The following is a 17,760-nucleotide window of genomic DNA, read 5'->3' as shown; positions in this document are numbered from 1 at the left end:
AAAAGTGTCTTTTTAAAAATTAAAACAACATATATTTTATCACAAGAGATATAATAGCCTGAGGGGCTTGGTGCTTGGATAGAAAAGTTTAAAAATGATCATTTTCCCTCAGGTGAATATTTGGACATTCTCGCTGTCTCCTGTGACAGCTTTGATGAGGAAGTCAATGTCCTTATTGGCCGTGGCCAAGGAAAGAAGAACCATGTGGAAAACCTTCAAAAGCTGAGGACGTGGTGTAGGGATTATAGAGTCGCTTTCAAGATAAATTCTGTCATTAATCGTTTCAACGTGGAAGAGGACATGACGGAACAGATCAAAGCACTAAACCCCGTCCGCTGGAAAGTAAGTACACAAGGTCGCTTTTGCTGATTTCCTTCAAGAAAACATTCAGGAATGACTATTTTCAATGAAACTGAAAATAATACTGACACAAGAGAACTCTGAACCTCGCAAGCCAGTCCAGAAGTCAGATTCTTGGTCTTTCAGCTCTGTTAGACTTAAAACTGTACTTTTCTTTGCCTTACTTCCCGTTTCTGAAGACTTGAAATGATTTCCTTTGGAAATATTGTGAGGATAAACATAAAAAAATATGCTCAGTGCTTGGAAATGTTTGGAATAATATGTTCATAGAAAGCCTACATTTCTTTTTAAAACTCTTGGCTTATGAATGGACAGATACAGGTTCCTCATAAATTCTGATGCAGTGAATTTCTAGAAGACATTAGGGGTAAAGTCATCCCCAAGTTGTAGCAAAATGGGACCTTTACTCCCAGATTCATGCTTTAGGGCTGGCACCACTACCAGCTACTAAAAGCCTGAAGTCCACACACATGCAAGCCAACTCCGTATATGCAGCTCCACCGTGTGCAGACATGCATGACTAAAATCCCAGGTTTCTACCTTTGACTGCTTGTCAGAGTCAACTCAGGAGGCTGTTTAAAAGCAGTTTCTTGGGCCTCATACCTGCTGTCCTGAAACAAGGCCTGTGGTGAAGGCAAGCATAGCAGGGAGGGCTTACACAAACATATATTTCTAACAAGCAGTCCTGGGGACTCTTGTATAGCCATCCAGCGCTTGTGTCTGGAGCCCAGCATAGATGCAATGAAAGGTAAGATGCAGAGCGCAGTGCTAGCACAAACACACAAAAAGAGATGTGGGAAAAGTCACATAATAGAAAGCTATGTGTGCTATCATACCGTGAAATGGCAAAAGAGGCTGAGCTTAAGCGGAAGGCTTCGTATAGGAGGAGGCATTTGGCTATGCTCTGAAAAATGGAAAGAATTTTCATAGGTAGCAAAGACCTGAAGAAGAAAGCCACATCCAGACTAGAGGGCTTGCCTGCACAAGGAACAGGTTTTCCTTCAAAGCTGCCTTGGCTATTTCTTTTAATCCCAGGTCAGCATTCCAGATAGAGTTAGGGAGGAGGGAAAGGGATATTCTATCATTTTCCTGAAGCTGTCCTGTAATATGTGGAAATGGGTTAGGGGAAGCTGGAGATGCTACTTTGAAAAAATTTTAATAGGTATGTTGAACTTGAACTTTTGGTTACATGTATAAGGACATGAAATATCAGCCTCATTTCCAGGTGTAGAAGGAACTGGAGAAAAGCTAAAGAGAGAGGTCTGATAGGAAAAGCAGGACCACGATCCACCAGGAAGGCAGAGGCTCCAGCGGGAGGGCTAAGCTACCTTAGAGACGTTGACTTTCCTGCCTGCCCGTCTCCTGTCCCCACCTCTCTCCTCTGCCCCATGTTTCCTGTTACTGTCTTCCTCATTGCTGTCTTTCGGCGTCCTTTTTTCAGATGTGTAAGTATTTTTTCCCCAAGCTTGGTGTTCTCTCAGATATTTTGACTCCTACACCGGCTTCCATTCATCTGATTCACTCTAGATTTGCCATCAAGATCCTGACTCTTGGTGGAAGGCTAGCTTCTGCCTGTTTGGAAAACCAGATTGTTGATATATGCAGGCTTCCAGTTGATGTAAATTGATGCTCCTGGATCAGGTGCCTGTTCTTAGTCCAATCGTACATTGCACTCAGAACCTGGTTTCCTGAGGCTGCCTCCTCCACCATGAGGCTGTGGGCTGGAAGGTGTCACCAGCCGTGTCCCCGGGACAACAGCACTGAGCATACGATTACTCATTGGGAGGCTTTGTTGTGACCTGTAGGCTTCCTCCAGCAGCATGGCAGGAGGGAGCTCCTTCTACTCTTCCATGCCCAATCCCACGCCCTCAATATTGTTCCCCTTTCAGCTCCTACAGCTTGGTTTTCTCCTACAGAGGCCCTTCCATTCTAGCTGGCTGATTCTGGAGTCAAAGTCCCTGGGAAAAAATGCCTGTGATGTATGTCTTCTTTGATAGTCAAGTCTGCTCATGATTCAAACCTACATGGAAGGGCACTCCCTCCCTGCCAGGCCTCTCCATACCCTGAGCCTGAATGGGGCATGGGGATGGGTGATGATCCCTCCCAAGATGCTCACAGTCTTTTAAGGAAGAAACCATGAAAGCAAAAAGCAAAGGGGACAGTGGAGGCAAATATCAAAAGACCGAGGAGCAAAAAAGAAAGGGAAAATAAAGAGTGAGCAAAAAAGGCAACATTGAAGTGTTGACAATTCCTTCTCATCTGACTACAGTGGCATCTGAATGGTTCAGATGATGATAATAGTGAAATTCTGTGTAGAATAATCCTTTCCATGGAAACCCTTTAGATCTGGGCTTGTCCTGGCTCTGTCTTGGGTTAGCTGTCACCCTTTGTCACCTTGGGCAAGTCTCTTCACTTCTTGCCTTTTGTAGGACTGAATTTTATTTTCAAACGATGGTAGTATGTATAGAATAATACACTTTACACAATCATACATACACATTTGTTCACTTAAAAGACTGTCAAAAGAGAATATTAATGATTTTGAAAAACTGTTCTTAGGTTTTAAGTGAAAAACAGACATACACTAGAGGCTTTTATAAAAAATCAGCAGAGAAAACAATGTTTTTAAAATGTGTTTTTCTTGGTTATGGGATTACACGTGATTTATTTTTTATGCTCTTTTATAGTTTATATTTTTTCAATAAATACCCATTATTTTGTTGTCAGAAAATATTATAAGACTCAATCAAACATAATCTAGACAAGTTTTTGAAAGTTTATATTTTAAGGATGTTTGTGCTTCTAACAGCATATTCCTAAATTTCAGGGCTAGCTTTCATTTCCACAAAGTAATATTTCTCTAGAATGTTCCTCAGCTCATAGAGTCTTCTTTACTCAGAAGAAATAAAGCTTGTAAAAGGGGAGTGAGGTTTGGGGGAAAACATAATGGAAGCTCTCTGCAAAGCAAATGCTACCATTGCCTTTCAGGTGTTCCAGTGCCTCTTAATTGAGGGTGAGAATTGTGGAGAAGATGCTCTAAGGGAAGCAGAAAGATTTGTTATTGGTGATGAAGAATTTGAAAGATTCTTGGAGCGCCACAAAGAAGTGTCCTGTTTGGTGCCTGAATCTAACCAGAAGGTTGTATAAAGCAAAAGTTGTTTTATCATCATACATTCAGACTGACTCCCAAAAGGGAAGTCTCTCAGCCAAGGGTCCCACACATCGTTATTTTAAAGGGTTCGTGGTGAGAAATGGCAGGAGTGCCATGTCAGGGCAGATCGGGCTGAGGGCTGCCATTGGCTCTGCCACCTCCCAGCTGCAGGGTCTTTAGAGAGCTTCAGCTTCTCTATCCATGATGGATACAGTGGTACTTTGCAGACGATACAATTGTACATAGATTCATGTAGATATTCTTTATATATGATTCATATATGTATAAGGTCCCTATGTGTCATACATGTATGACATAGCCCCTAGACATAGAAAGAACTAACGAATACCACTCTATTGATATCAACATTATCACTTTATTTAGCTGAATAATCTCTATGTATAATTTTGTTATGTTGCATAGAATATAGAAGAAATGTTTCCTGTTTAGTTTTCTAATGGAATGACAATTGGATCTATCCTATTAGCACAAATTTCATACACAGATAAAACAAGGTTGGCCAAAGCATGTCTACACTGTGGAACTCTCAGGTATTACTAGAAGCAGGGGATCTAAAGATGTGTTCTCAGAAGCTACAGAAAAAAATCCATTAATAAGGAACCTCGTTATTAATGAAAGATACAAACTTTAAAAAAAATTGATAGTATAATTGAATCCATAAAATTAAAAATATATGTCATACATGTCATAAAATTAAAAGTGAAATATGTTAACATGTTATACTGAATAGTATAAAGTATTATATATAAAAAGTTATTTAAATCAGTAATCTATTAACACCAAAAAAGCAAAACATGCAATGGACATAAATAGTTTACAGAAGAAAAACAAATGGTGAATAAATATTTTAAGGGCATTTGATATTGTCTATATTCAAAGAAATACAAAATAAAACATGAAGCATAAAGTTACAGTAAGAGGCAAGTTCATGTTGTTAGCAACAGTATAAATTATTGCAACGTTCCTAGAAAACGAATTGCTAACTTTATAACCTTTAAAATAGCCACATATTTGAATTTAGAAATTCTACCTTAAAACATGAAATATTCACAGATGTAGAGAAGTATTTATGTGAAGATATGTTACTGCAGTATTAAGAATAATACTGGCTGGGCACGGTGGCTCACGCCTGTAATCCCAGCACGTTGAGAGGCCGAGGCGGGTAGATCACGAGGTCAGGATATCGAGACCATCCTTGCTAACATGGTGAAACCCCGTCTCTACTAAAAATACAAAAATTTAGCCAGGCGTGGTGGCGGGTGCCTGTAGTCCCAGCTACTCGGGAGGCTGAGGCAGGAGAATGGTGTGAACCCAGGAGTTGGAGCTTGCAGTGAGCAGAGACCATGCCACTGCAGTCCAACCTGGGCAACAGAGCGAGACTCAGTCTCACAAAAAAATAAAAAATAAAAGAAGAATACCAAAAAAATTAAAGATAGCCTGTCATTCAGCATAAAGAGGATGAGTAAATCTGTAGGTTCACAGAGTGAAATGTTACACTGACTAACAAGCATATTCCAAAAATTTTTAAGTGACAAAGAGAAATTCTGATAATATAATAGTAGGTACAGATAAAAAACAGTATGCAAAATTAATTTGAGGTTTAAGCCTAATGTGTAAAAAATAGTGCATGTCTACATATTCCTATGGTTATCTTGGAGTAGTGGAATTATGAGTCGTTTTATTCACCTTTTTAACTTTTTGAACTTTAAAATTTTGTAACTTAAGTATTAGCTTTATTATTTTAAAAACAGCTTCTCCATCTGCCATCCAAAAATACACATACAGGAAAATCTACCCCATATGCTTAAGTAATGCTAGGAACTCAAAGAGCAGACATTCATTCCTTATGTTTTAGACTTCTGAGGCTCTAGGTAAATGTTCAAGTTTAAAAGGTCATGTTGAAGTGAACACGAATAAGAAAATCCCGGAATGGCGGACAGGATTACCATCAAAAAGAAGAGATAGCGGGTAGAGGAGGTTTTCCTCTATGCACTATTTTATTTGATATTTTAAAACTCCATCTTAATTAAATAGTTAATATGACATTATAGAAAATCTGGTTAGTACCTCCTTTGTAAGAGGGACTGTTATCCCTTTGACTCATCGCCATTTTCGCTAATGCTTCATGAGCCAGGTTTTATCATCTCCGTTGTATACACCAAGAGGCCGAGTGGTAGGTGCTCATTTACCAGACTTGTATCAGGGTCAAAATCTGAATTTTGATGACCCCAAAGCCCACGAACCTTTTAGCCAGTTTGTTTCAAACTTCATCAAATCACCTGGATCTTGTGAAAGGGCAGACCCTTACTCAGTGGGTCTGAGGTGGGCCCACCACTCTGCACCTGGAACTAGTTCCCAGATGATGCTAATGCTACTGGTACCCCACTAGACATTCAATAGCAGGTCTGCTCCTACCCCTGCAGAGGAGTTGGCAAACGCTGGCCCCAGGGACGGGTCTGGCCTGCCGCCTGTTGTAGTACAGGATGCAAGTTAAGAGTTGATAAGGGAAAACATTAAAACAAGAATCGTATTTATGACCTGTGAACATTATGTAAAAGCTGTTTTTCTGGGCCCATAAATTAAGTTTCAGAGGAGCTCAGCCAAGCTATTTTTCTTATGTATCATCTGTGGTGGCTTTTGGGCTGCAAAGCACAGTTGATTAGTTGTGACAGACTGTGTGGCCTGCTAAGCAGAAAATATTTGCCATCTGGCCCTTTACAGAAAACAATTTTGCAGACCCCTATCTACAAGGATAGGGATAGAAGGAATGCCTTCCCATCAGCAGTACAGGTACAGCTTCTCTATATGTATAGAGGGCATAACTATTGACAAGTCATGTTAGGGTAATATTAGAATCCTCAGGTAAATCCACCTTTTAGCTCCCAAAAGTAGCATTCAAGAGAGTTCTGCTCTATAAATTGAAAAGGGGGAAATCAGATACATGGTGGACAGAGTCATTGGAAATACCATGTAAAGAAGAAAAGGGCTCTCCAAACGTGTGAAGGGATGGGGAAATTGCCTTGGAGTTCACTGTCAGGGAAGCCTTCAGGAGGAAGGTTCTAATGTTTGACCTTTTCAGCAAAGAGCAGAGAATCCAGGCCTGCTGTGATCTGTTGGAAACCGAATGCACACAAACAGAGCCTTGTCTTGCGAGGGCCATGCCAAAGGCAACTCAAGAAATGAGAAATGCTGGATCCAAAATAATAACAACGCAAACACTCCAGGTGGACAGTTGAGCTCACATACTGAGAAATGCACCTGAAACTAAATTTGTATTAACTTCTCCTTTGCAGATGAAAGACTCCTACCTTATTCTGGATGAATATGTGAGTATTTCCAATGAGTTATAAAATTATCACTTAATTAATTAATTAGCAGCAGTGGCAGAGTTGAGTTCCATAAGCATAATTATCTAGTACCTATTTGTCCTTCTTAATTAGCACTTCACAGTTTGACGGTCAGTGATTACGATTATGCTAGAGCCCTCACTTCTCAGGGTCAAACGTGAAGCTAAACACTGGAACAGCACATGCTTGAACCCAGGTCCCAGCATTGATTTGCACTGAGCACCACGTGATATTGTCTGCCATATAGCTATGCTTCCGTGGATGTCACATGGAACCTGTTATCACACACAACAAAGTCGTCTGTTACGTAGTCCTGGGCTGGAGGCTCTCCTGAGATACAGCATCCAGCCTACTTTGGAGGAAGGCCATATCACTCTTCTCATTATCTTGGAGAAACCAGACACAGCCAGTTTGTCTTCTGATTGATAAACTTTGGCTTTGGTGAGGAGAGGCTTATGGTTCTGCTCCAAACACCACTGATATTATTCCTACCCCCACTGCCTTCCAAAGGAAGAGGGAAACCCGTGCTTCTCAAAATTGAAAAACAAATCACTTCCCCCTTTCCTCTGTCTTTTTTTTTTCTAGATCTATAACCTTTGCCACTCTTTCTAGCAAAGGACAAATAAGTCCATTTGAAGACGTATTTTAAAGAAATGAGCTCCAGCCACCTTGAGTTCCATATTTATATTGGATTTGTCTTTTGGAGAAATGCTTACTGTCACTTTTGATGTTTTCTTTTCTTTTCTTTTCTTTTTTTTTTTTCTGAGATAGGGTTTCGTGTCATCCAGGCTAGAGGGCAATGGCACAATCTTGGCTCACTGCAGCCTCAGCCTCCTGGGCTCAGGTGATCCTCCTGCCTCAGCCTCCCAAGTAGCTGGTACTGCAGGTGTGCATTACCACACATAACTGGATTTTTATGTATTTTTTGCAGAGATTGGATTTTGCCATGTTGCCCATGCTGGTCTTGAACTCTTGGGCCTCCCTAAATGCTGGGATTCCAGGTGTGGGTCCCCATGCCCAGCTGGTATTTTGTTATTTTCAAGTTAACCAATCAGTGTTTATAGCCATTTCATTTCTTAACAATATAAGCTTTCTTAATAGAGCGTAAGGGAAAAGGTGATAAGGAAAATACTCAGTTTCTGGGTCCAAGGTAGAGAGGAAAATTCAAACAATTTATTTTTGGAGTGGAAATTATTATGATTGACTAGGGATTTTGACCAGCATCCCTCAGCAAACTAGCTGGTCTCCACATATTTGGAAAACACATAGTTGAACCAAAATTTGCTTTTACCAATTGAATAACATTTTGCTTCAACAAGTATTACTTGTGCTCCTATGAAACACTCAGTGTAGGTCGTAAGGAGTGTGAAGAAATCATTTCTGCCTACAGAGTAGTCTAGGACAGAATAAAACAAATGAAAATGGATGGAATAAGATTAAAACAAAGAGCCTTAGCAGGTCATAGAAGACTCTTGTTGATCTGGCACCTGCCTGCTTCAGCAGCGCCTTTCTTTACATCCTCTCTCCCTTTCTCAAAACAAGCCTTTATTAATATTTACGTGTGTACATGCATGCACTTTATACATGCACATCGTTTCTATTCCAGAAATACCGTCTACCTCCAATTTCCCCAGTACATCATGCTATATCACACTTCTGTGCTTTTATGATACCATTCCCTCCAATTTAAAATCTCAACACATAATTCAGATGTCAGCATTTGGGGGAAGCCTCTCCTGATTACCCCTTCCCCCAGTGGAGCTACATCTGCCCACGCGGAGTGCATATCATTCTGTTTATCGTGCACTTAGGTGTCTACAATGCTTAGCCCAGCCTCTTCCACCAGATCATGAGCTGGTTGAGTAGAGAGATGCGGTCCAAGGGGTTCAATATCAGCCACAGATTTCAAAAAATATCTGTCGACATGACTGGAATATCAAAAGCTATTTGGGATTAATACTGTAGATTGAGTTCTACAGGATTCGTCACATGGAAATATACCAGTTTCTGTTATGAATTTTCTAGATGCGCTTTCTGAACTGTAGAAAGGGACGGAAGGACCCTTCCAAGTCCATCCTGGATGTTGGTGTAGAAGAAGCTATAAAATTCAGTGGATTTGATGAAAAGATGTTTCTGAAGCGAGGAGGAAAATACACATGGAGTAAGGCTGATCTGAAGCTGGATTGGTAGAGCGGAAAGCGGAACGAGACTTCAGCACACCAGTGGGAAACCCTCTGGAGTGACTGCCATTGTCTGCAGTGCTATCCCGTTGGTGTTTCCCAGTGGTTGAAAACCTGATTGTCTGCTGCACATGACATCTGATTACCTGTGGTCACTGAACACATAAATAACCTGGAGAGCAAATCCTGAGACAATGGAAAACCACGAACTTTACTTCATTGACTTATAACCTTGTTGTTATTGAAACAGCACTTCTGTTTTTGAGTTTGATTTAGCTAAAAAGAGGGAATACACACAGGAATAATGGCCCCAAAAAAGCTTAGACAAGGTCCCTATACACAGGACCTGACCTTTAGCTCAGTGGTGCATTTGTAAGAAATAAGCTCTAGTGATATCTGTGGGGGCAATATTTAATTTGGATCTGACATTTTAAACAATGTTTACTGTGATTTCTGTATTTCCATTTTGAAGCCATTTCTTGTTCCAGGTTTGTTTGTTTGACAGAGTCAATATATTTTGCTAAATATCCAGATACCAGTTTTCATATCTGAGACATTATGAAATATCTGCTTCAATTATTTCTGCTGGTTATAATGCTTTTTTTTTTTTTTTTTTTTGCCTTTATGCCATTGCAGTCTTGTACTTTTTACTGTAAAGTATAGAAATAGTCAACAGATGTTTCCAAGAACATATGCTATGATAATCCTACCAATTTTCAAGAAGTCCCTAGAAGGAGATAACACATATTTACATGTGTACATGCATGCAGTTTATACGTGCACATTGTTTCAATTCCAGAAACAACGTCTACCTCCAGTTTCCCCAGTACATCATGCTATATCACAGTTCTGTGCTTTTATGATTCCATTCCCTCCAATTTAAAAAAGGGTGCAGCCCTGCGCATGGTGGCTGTTCCGTGAATGCTGGCTACCTATATATGTGTGGTACCTGTTGTATTCCTTTCTCTTCGAAGATCCTGAGCAAAACCAAGATACGCTTTCCATTTGATGATGGCGTTGACATGGGCACAGTGCTTGTACTGCTTTGTTCACCTATCATTTGGCCACATGAGGCTGTCAAGCAAAAGAATAGGAGTGTAGTTGAATAGCTGGTTGTCCCTACGTTTCTGAGAGGTGACGGCACACAGGATTGGCATAAGATATCCTAAAATCACGCTGGAACCTTGGATGAAGAAGAATGTGAGCAAGAGCAGAGAGAGTGCCTAGATTTCATGTCAGTGAATCCATGTCACCATATCATATTTTTGAATGAACTCTGAGTCAATTGAAATAAGCTACCATCTAGGTCAGTTTAAGAAGAGTCAGCTCAGAGAAAGCAAGCGTGAGGGAAAATGTCACGTAAACTAGATCAGGGAACAAAATCCTCTCCTTGTGGAAATATCCCATGCAGTTTGTTGCCATAACTTAATATCTTATTGCCTAAAAAATAATTTCTTATCATTGTTTCAAAAAAGCAAAATCATGGAAAATTTTTGTTGTCCAGGCAAATAAAAGGTCATTTTAATTCAGCTGCAATTTCAGTGTTCCTCACTAGGTGGCATTTAAATGTTGCCTGATGTCATTAAACACCATCCAGAAATTCTGCTTCATAATCTGTTTTCAAGACTTGGTGATTTTGAAAGTTTTGGTTTTTATAACTTTGTTTCTCAGAAAAAAAATATATTCCTACTTAAATTTTAAGTCATTATAATTCAATTTAAATATGTGCGTGTCTCATCCAGGATAGGATAGGTTGTCTTCTATTTTCCTTTTTACCTATTTACTTTTTTTGTTAGAAAAGAGAAAAATGAATTATAAAGTTGTTCCCCATGGGTTTTGATTGTATCTAAGCTATGATGACCTTCATATAATCAGCATAAACATAAATTTTGTACTTAACATGAGTGCACTTTGCTTATCCTCACGGCACGGTGGCTCACGCCTGTAATCCCAGCACTTTGGGAGGCCGAGGTGGGTGGATCACGAGGTCAGGAGTTCGAGACCAGCCTGGCCAACATGGTGAAACCCCGTTTCCACTAAAAATACAAAAATTAGCCAGGCATGGTGGCATACACCTGTGATTCCAGCTACTCAGAAGGCCCAGGCAGGAGGATTGCTTGAACCTGGAAGGGAGAGGTTGCAGAGCCGAGATAGTGCCACTGCACTCCAGCCTGGGTGACAGAGCAAGACTCCATCTCAAAAAAAAAAAAAAAAAAAAACAAGAGTTTAACTAAGAAGGGTCACATGTGTGAAAGCCCCAAGGACACTGTTTGATATACAGCAGGTATTCAATCAGTGTTATTTGAAACCAAATCTGGATTTGAAGTTTGAATCTTCTGAGTTGGAGTGAATTTTTTTTCTAGCTGAGGGAAACTGTATTTTTCTTTCCCCAAAGAGGAATGTAATGTAAAATGAAATAAAACTGTAAGCTATGGTTAATACATTTTCAGCTATTTTGTCCACTATTATTCACGTGCCATGCCCACCTCCCCCTGCCCCCCGCCCCGCAACCCGCCACCACTGCCTAATGCAGTGGTAGGATTTGCAAGGCCTTAATGTTTAAAATATTCAGATGTTAATTTCCCTTAAAGGGGAGAAATAAGGACTTCTAACATTACAGTAAATTCAAATTCAGTCTATATAGTGTTATGCTTTAAATTTTCAGTTTTAAATGTGAGTGTTAGTTTTGTAAAACACATTCAATTGAGAAATCAAGGAACAATTTCTTGGAGGTATCTTACATGTTAAGGGAAGATATTTTACACTGCATTTAATTATTTCTTTTTTTAATCCAAAATTTTATTTGACCGTGTTTGTCTACAAGTGACAGTATCATTTTTTACATTAACTAGAACTGGAGCTTGGAGATAGAAAATAAGTCTAGTTACATAAAAATTTTAAACGTATGCACATTTGAATTTATCAATTATGAATATATACACTCTACACAATGAATTGTGGAGAATAAAGTAGCAAACCATTGTATATGACAAAGTAATTTCTAGCACGTGTGTGTGTGTGTGTGTGTGTATGTGTGTGTATTACACTTTAAGTTCTGGGATACATGTGCAGAACGTGCAGGTTTGTTACATAGGTATACACGTGCCATGGTGGTTTGCTGCACCCATCAACCTGTCATCTACATTAGGTATTTCTCCTAATGCCATCCCTCCCATAACCCCCCAGCCCTGACAGGCCCTGGTGTGTGATGTTCCCCTCCCTGTATCCATGTTTTCTCATTGTTCAACTCCCACTTATGAGTGAAAGCATGCATTGTTTGGTTTTCTGTTCTTGTGTTAGTTTGCTGACAATGATGGTTTCCAGCTTCATCCATGTCCCTGCAAAAGACATTAACCCATCCTTTTTTATGGCTGAATAGTATTCCATGGCATATACGTGCCACATTTTCTTTATCCAGTCTATCATTGATGGGCATTTTGGTTGGTTCTAGGTCTTTGCTATTTGTGAACAGCACTGCAATAAACCTAGGTGTGCATGTGTGTTTATAGTAGAATGATTTATAATCCTTTGGGTATATACCCAGTAATGGGATTGCTGGGTCAAATGGTATTTCTGGTTCTAGATCCTTGAGGAATCACCACAATGGTTGAACTAATTTACACTCCCACCAACAATGTAAAAGTGTTTCTATTTCTCCACATCCTCTCCAGCATCTGACTTTTTAATGATTGCCATTCTAACTGGCATGAGATGGTATCTCTCATTGTCATTTTGATTTGCATTTCTCTAATGACCAGTGATGTTGAGCTTTTTTTCATACATTTGTTGGCCACATAAATGTCTTCTTCTGAGAAGTGTCTGTTCATACCCTTTGCCCACTTTTTGATGGGTTTGTTTATTGTAAATTTGTTTAAGTTCCTTATAGATTCTGCATATTAGCCCTTTGTCAGGTGGCTAGAATGCAAAAATTTTCTCCCATTCTGTAGGTTGCTTGTTCACTCTGATGATAATTTCTTTTGCTGTGCAGAAGCTCTTTAATTTAATTAGATTCCATTTGTCAATTTTGGCTTGTGTTGCCATTGCTTTTGGTGTTTTAGTCATGAAGTGTTTGCCCATGCCTGTGTCCCGAGTGGTATTGCCTGGGTTTTGTTCTAGGGCTTTTATGATTTTAGGTCTTACGTTTAAGTCATTAATCCATCTTGAGTAAATTTTTGTTTAACGTGTAAGGAAGGGGTCCAGTTTTAGTTTTCTGCATATGGCTAGTTAGTTTTCCCAACACAATTTATTAAATAGGAAATCCTTTCCCCATTGCTTGTTTTTGTCAGGTTTGTCAAAGATCAGATGGTTGTAGATGTGTGGTGTTATTTCTGAGGCCTCTGTTCTATTCGATTGGTCTATATATCTGTTTTGGTACCAGTACCATGCTGTTTTGGTTACTGTAGCCTTGTAGTCTAGTTTGAAGTCAGATCACATGATGCCTCCAGCTTTGTTCTTTTTGCTTAGGATTGTCTTGGTTATACAGGCTATTTTTTTGGTTCCAAATAAAATTTAAAGTAGTTTTTTTCTAATTCTGTGAAGAAAGTCAATGGTAGCTTGATGGGGATAGCATTGAATCTATGAATTACTTTGGGCAGTATGGCCATTTTCACAATATCGATTCTTCCTATCCATGAGCATGGAATGCTTTTCCCATTTGTTTGTGTCCTCTCTTGTTTCCTTGAGCAGTGATTTGTAGTTCTCCTTGAAGAGGTCTTTCACATCCCTTGTAAGTTGTATTCCTAGGTATTTCATTCTCTTTGTAGCAGTTGTGAATGGGAGTTCACTCATAATTTGGCTGTTTGTCTGTTGGTATAGAGGAATGCTTGTGATTTTTGCCCATTGATTTTGTATCCTGAGACTTTTCTGAAGTTGCTTATCAGCTTAAAAAGATTTTGGGCTGAGATGATGGGGTTTTCTAAACATACAATCATGTCATCTGCCAACAGAGACAATTTGACCTCCTCTCTTCCTATTTCAATACACTTTATTTCTTTCTCTTGCCTGATTGCCCTGGCCAGAACTTCCAATACTATGTTGAATAGAAGTGGTGAAAAAGGGCATCCTTTTCTTGTGCCGGTTTTCAAAGGGAATGCTTCTGGTTTTTGCCCATTCAGTAAGATATTGGCTGTAGTTTTGTCACAAATAGCTCTGATTATTTTGAGATATGTTCCATCAATACCTAGTTCACTGAGAGTTTTTAGCATGAAGGGTGTTGAATTTTATCGAAGACCTTCTCTGCATCTATTGAGATAATCATGTGGTTTTTGTCATTGGTTGTGTTTATGTGAAGGATTACGTTGATTGATTTGTGTATGTTGAACCAGCTTTGCATCTCAGGGATGAAGCTGACTTGATCATGGTAGATAAGCTTTTTAATGTGCTGCTGGATTTGGTTTGCCAGTATTTTATTGAGGATTTTCACATCAATGTTCATCAGGGAATATTGGCCTGAAATTTTCTTTTTTTGTGGTGTCTCTGCCAGCTTTTAGTATCAGGATGATGCCGGCCTTATAAAATGAGTTAGGGAGGAGTCTTTCTTTTTCTATTGTTTGGAATCATTTCAGAAGGAATTTGTACCTTCTTTGTACCGCTTTGTACACTTTGTACACTTTGTACCACAAAGTGTACAGCTCCTCTTTGTACCACTAGTAGAACTTGGCTGTGAATCCATCTGGTCCAGGGCGTTTTTTGGTTGGTAGGCTATTAATTACTGCCTCCATTTCAGAACTTGTTATTGGTCTATTCTGGGATTCGACTTCTTCCTGGTTTAGTGTTGGGAGGGTATATGTGTCCAGGAATTTATCCATTTCTTCTAGATTTTCTAGTTTATTTGCATAGAGGTGTTTATAGTATTCTCTGATGGTAGTTTGTATTTCTGTGGGATCAGTGGTGATATCCCTTTTATCATTTTTTATTGTGCCTATTTGATTCTTCTCTCTTTTCTTCTTTGTTAGTCTGGCTAGTGGTCTATTTTGTTGATCTTTTCAAAAAACCAGCTCCTGCATTCATTGCTTTTTTTGAAGGGTTTTTCATGTTTTTATCTCCTTCAGTTCTGCTCTAATCTTAGTTATTTCTTGTCTTCTGCTAGCTTTTGAATTTGTTTGCTCTTGCTTCTCCAGTTCTTTTAATTGTGATGTTAGGGTGTCGATTTTAGATCCTTCCCACTTTCTCCTGTGGGCATTTAGTGCTATAAATTTCCCTCTAAACACTACTTTAACTGTGTCCCAGAGATTCTGGTACGTTGCGTCTCTGTTCTCATTGGTTTCAAAGAACTTACTTATTTCTACCTTCATTTTGTTATTTACCCAGTAGTAATGCAGGAGCAGGTTGTTCAGTTTTCATGTAGTTATGTGGTTTTGAGCGAATTTCTTAATCCTGAGTTCTAATTTGATTGCACTGTGGTCTGAGAGACTGTTTGTTATGATTTCTGTTGTTTTGCATTTGCTAAGGAGTGTTTTGCTTCCAATTATGTGATCAACTTTAGAATAAGTGTGATGTGGTACTGAGAAGAATGTATATTCTGTTGATGTGGGGTGGAGAGTTTTGTAGATGACTGTTAGTTCTGCTCAGTCCAGAGCTGAGTTCAAGTCCTGAATATCCTTGTTAATTTTCTGTCTTATTGATCTGTCTAATATGGACAGCAGGGTGTTAAAGTCTCCCACTATTATTGTGTGAGAGTCTAAGTCTCTGTAGGTCTCTAAAAACTTGCTTTATGAATCAGGGTGCTCCTCCTGTATTGGGTGCATATATATTTAGCACAGTTAGCTCTTCTTGTTGCATCAGTCCTGTTACCATTATGTAATGCCCTTCTTTGTCTTTTTTGATCTTTGTTGGTTTAAAGTCGGTTTTATCAGAAACTAGGATTGCAATCCCTGCTTTTTTTTTCATTCCATTTGGTTGTTAAATATTCCTCCATCCCTTTATTTTGAGCCTATGTGTGTCTTTACACATGAGATGGGTCTCCTGAATACAGCACACTGATGGCTCTTGACTCTTCATGCAATTTGCCAGTCTGTGCCTTTTAATTGGAGCATTTAGCCCATTTACATTTAAGGTTAATACTGTTATGTGTAAATTTGATGCTGTCATTATGATGCTAGCTGGTTATTTTGCCCGTTAGTTGACGCAGTTTCTTCATAGTGTCAATGGCCTTTACAATTTGGTATGTTTTTGCAGTGGCTGGTACCGGTTTTTCCTTTCAATATTTAGTGCTTCCTTCTTGTAAGCCAGGCCTGGTAGTGACAAAATCCCTCAACATTTATTTGTCTGTAAAGGATTTTATTTCTCTTTTGTTAATGAAGCTTTGTTTGGCTGGATATGAAATTCTGTGTTGAAAATTCTTTTTTTTAAAAAAAGGTTCAGTATTGGCCCCCACTCTCTTCTGGCTTGTACAGTTTCTGTAGAGAGATCTGCTGTTAGTCTGATGGGCTTCCCTTTGTGGGTAACCTAACCTTTCTCTCTGGCTGCTCTTAACATTTTTTACTTCATTTTAACCTTGGTAAATTTGACAATTATGTGTCTTGGGGTTGTTGTTCTCGAGGAGTATCTTTGTGGTGTTCTCTGTATTTCCTGAATTTGAATGTTGCCCTGTCTTGCTAGGTTGAGGAAGTTCTCCTGGATGATATCCTGAAGTGTGTTTTCCAACTTGGTTCCATTATCCTCGTCTCTTTCAGGTACACCAATTAAACATAGGTTTGGTCTTTTCACATAATCCCATATTTCTTGGAGGCTTTGTTTGTTCCTTTGCATTCTTTTTTCTCTAATCTTGTCTTCACGCTTTATTTCATTAAGTTGATCTTCAATTTTTGATATCCTTTCTTTCACTTGATCGATTTGGCTATTGATACTTGTGTATGCTTCATGAAGTTCTTGTGCTGTGTTTTTCAGCTCTATCAGGTCATTTATGTTCTTCTCTAAACTGGTTATTCTAGTTAGCAGTTCCTGTAACCTTTTATCAAGGTTCTTGTTACCCAACTTCTACTTCTGTCAATTCATCAAACTCATTCTGCATCCAGTTTTGTTTCCTTGCTGGTGGGGAGTTGTGATCCTTTGGAGAAGAGGCCCTGTGGTTTTTGGGATTTTCAGCATTTTTGTGCTGGTTTTTCCTCATCTTTGTGGATTTATCTACCTTTCGTCCTTGATGTTGGTGACCTTTGGATGGGGTTTTTCCATGGGCATCCTTTCTGTTGATGTTGATGTTACTGATTTCTGTTTGTTAGTTTGCCTGCTAACAGGCCCCTCTTCTGCAGGTCTGCTGGAGTTTGCTGGGGGTCCACTCCAGACCTTGTTTCCCTGATTATCACCAGCAGAGGCTGCAGAACAGCAAAGATTGCTGCCTGCTCCTTCCTCTGGAAGCTTCGTTCCAGAGGGGCACCTGCCAGAGGCCAGCTGGAACTCTCCTGTATGAGGTGTCTGTCGACCGCTGCTGGGAGGTGTCTCCCAGTCAGGAGGCATGAGGGTCAGGGACCCACTTGAGAAGGCAATCTGTCCCTTAGGAGGGCTTGAGCACTGTGCTGGGAGATCCACTACTCTCTTCAGAACCAGCAGGCAGGAACATTTAAGTCTGCTGAAGTTGCATCCACAGCCACTCCTTCCCCCAGGTGCTCAGTCCCAGTGAGATGGGAGTTTTATCTCTAAGCCCCTGACTGGGGCTGGGGCTACTGCATTTCTTTCTTTCCTTTCTTTCTGATGGAGTCTGGCT

At 39.6% G+C, this 17,760-nt stretch overlaps 1 protein-coding gene and 1 long non-coding RNA gene across 2 annotated transcripts in view; one reads left to right on the top strand and one right to left on the bottom strand.

Annotated features, from left to right (window-relative positions):
- RSAD2 (radical S-adenosyl methionine domain containing 2) overlaps positions 1 to 11,502 on the top strand; it is a 29,048-nt gene extending 17,546 nt beyond the window's left edge. Inside the window, exons 3-6 of the mRNA XM_050754703.1 lie at positions 113 to 342; positions 3,349 to 3,498; positions 6,826 to 6,858; positions 8,905 to 11,502. Of these exons, the coding sequence (XP_050610660.1) occupies positions 113 to 342; positions 3,349 to 3,498; positions 6,826 to 6,858; positions 8,905 to 9,069 (578 nt within the window). The 3' untranslated portion in view covers positions 9,070 to 11,502. The remainder of the gene's footprint in view (positions 1 to 112; positions 343 to 3,348; positions 3,499 to 6,825; positions 6,859 to 8,904) is intronic.
- LOC126934177 (uncharacterized) overlaps positions 1 to 17,760 on the bottom strand; it is a 31,053-nt gene that overhangs the window by 656 nt on the left and 12,637 nt on the right. The window lies entirely within an intron of this gene.

This window comes from Macaca thibetana, chromosome 13, assembly GCF_024542745.1.
Source record: "Macaca thibetana thibetana isolate TM-01 chromosome 13, ASM2454274v1, whole genome shotgun sequence".
Classification (NCBI taxonomy): Eukaryota; Metazoa; Chordata; class Mammalia; order Primates; family Cercopithecidae; genus Macaca; species Macaca thibetana.
The sequence above is the reverse complement of the archived record's forward strand: the minus strand, read 5'-3'. Positions and strand labels throughout refer to the sequence as shown.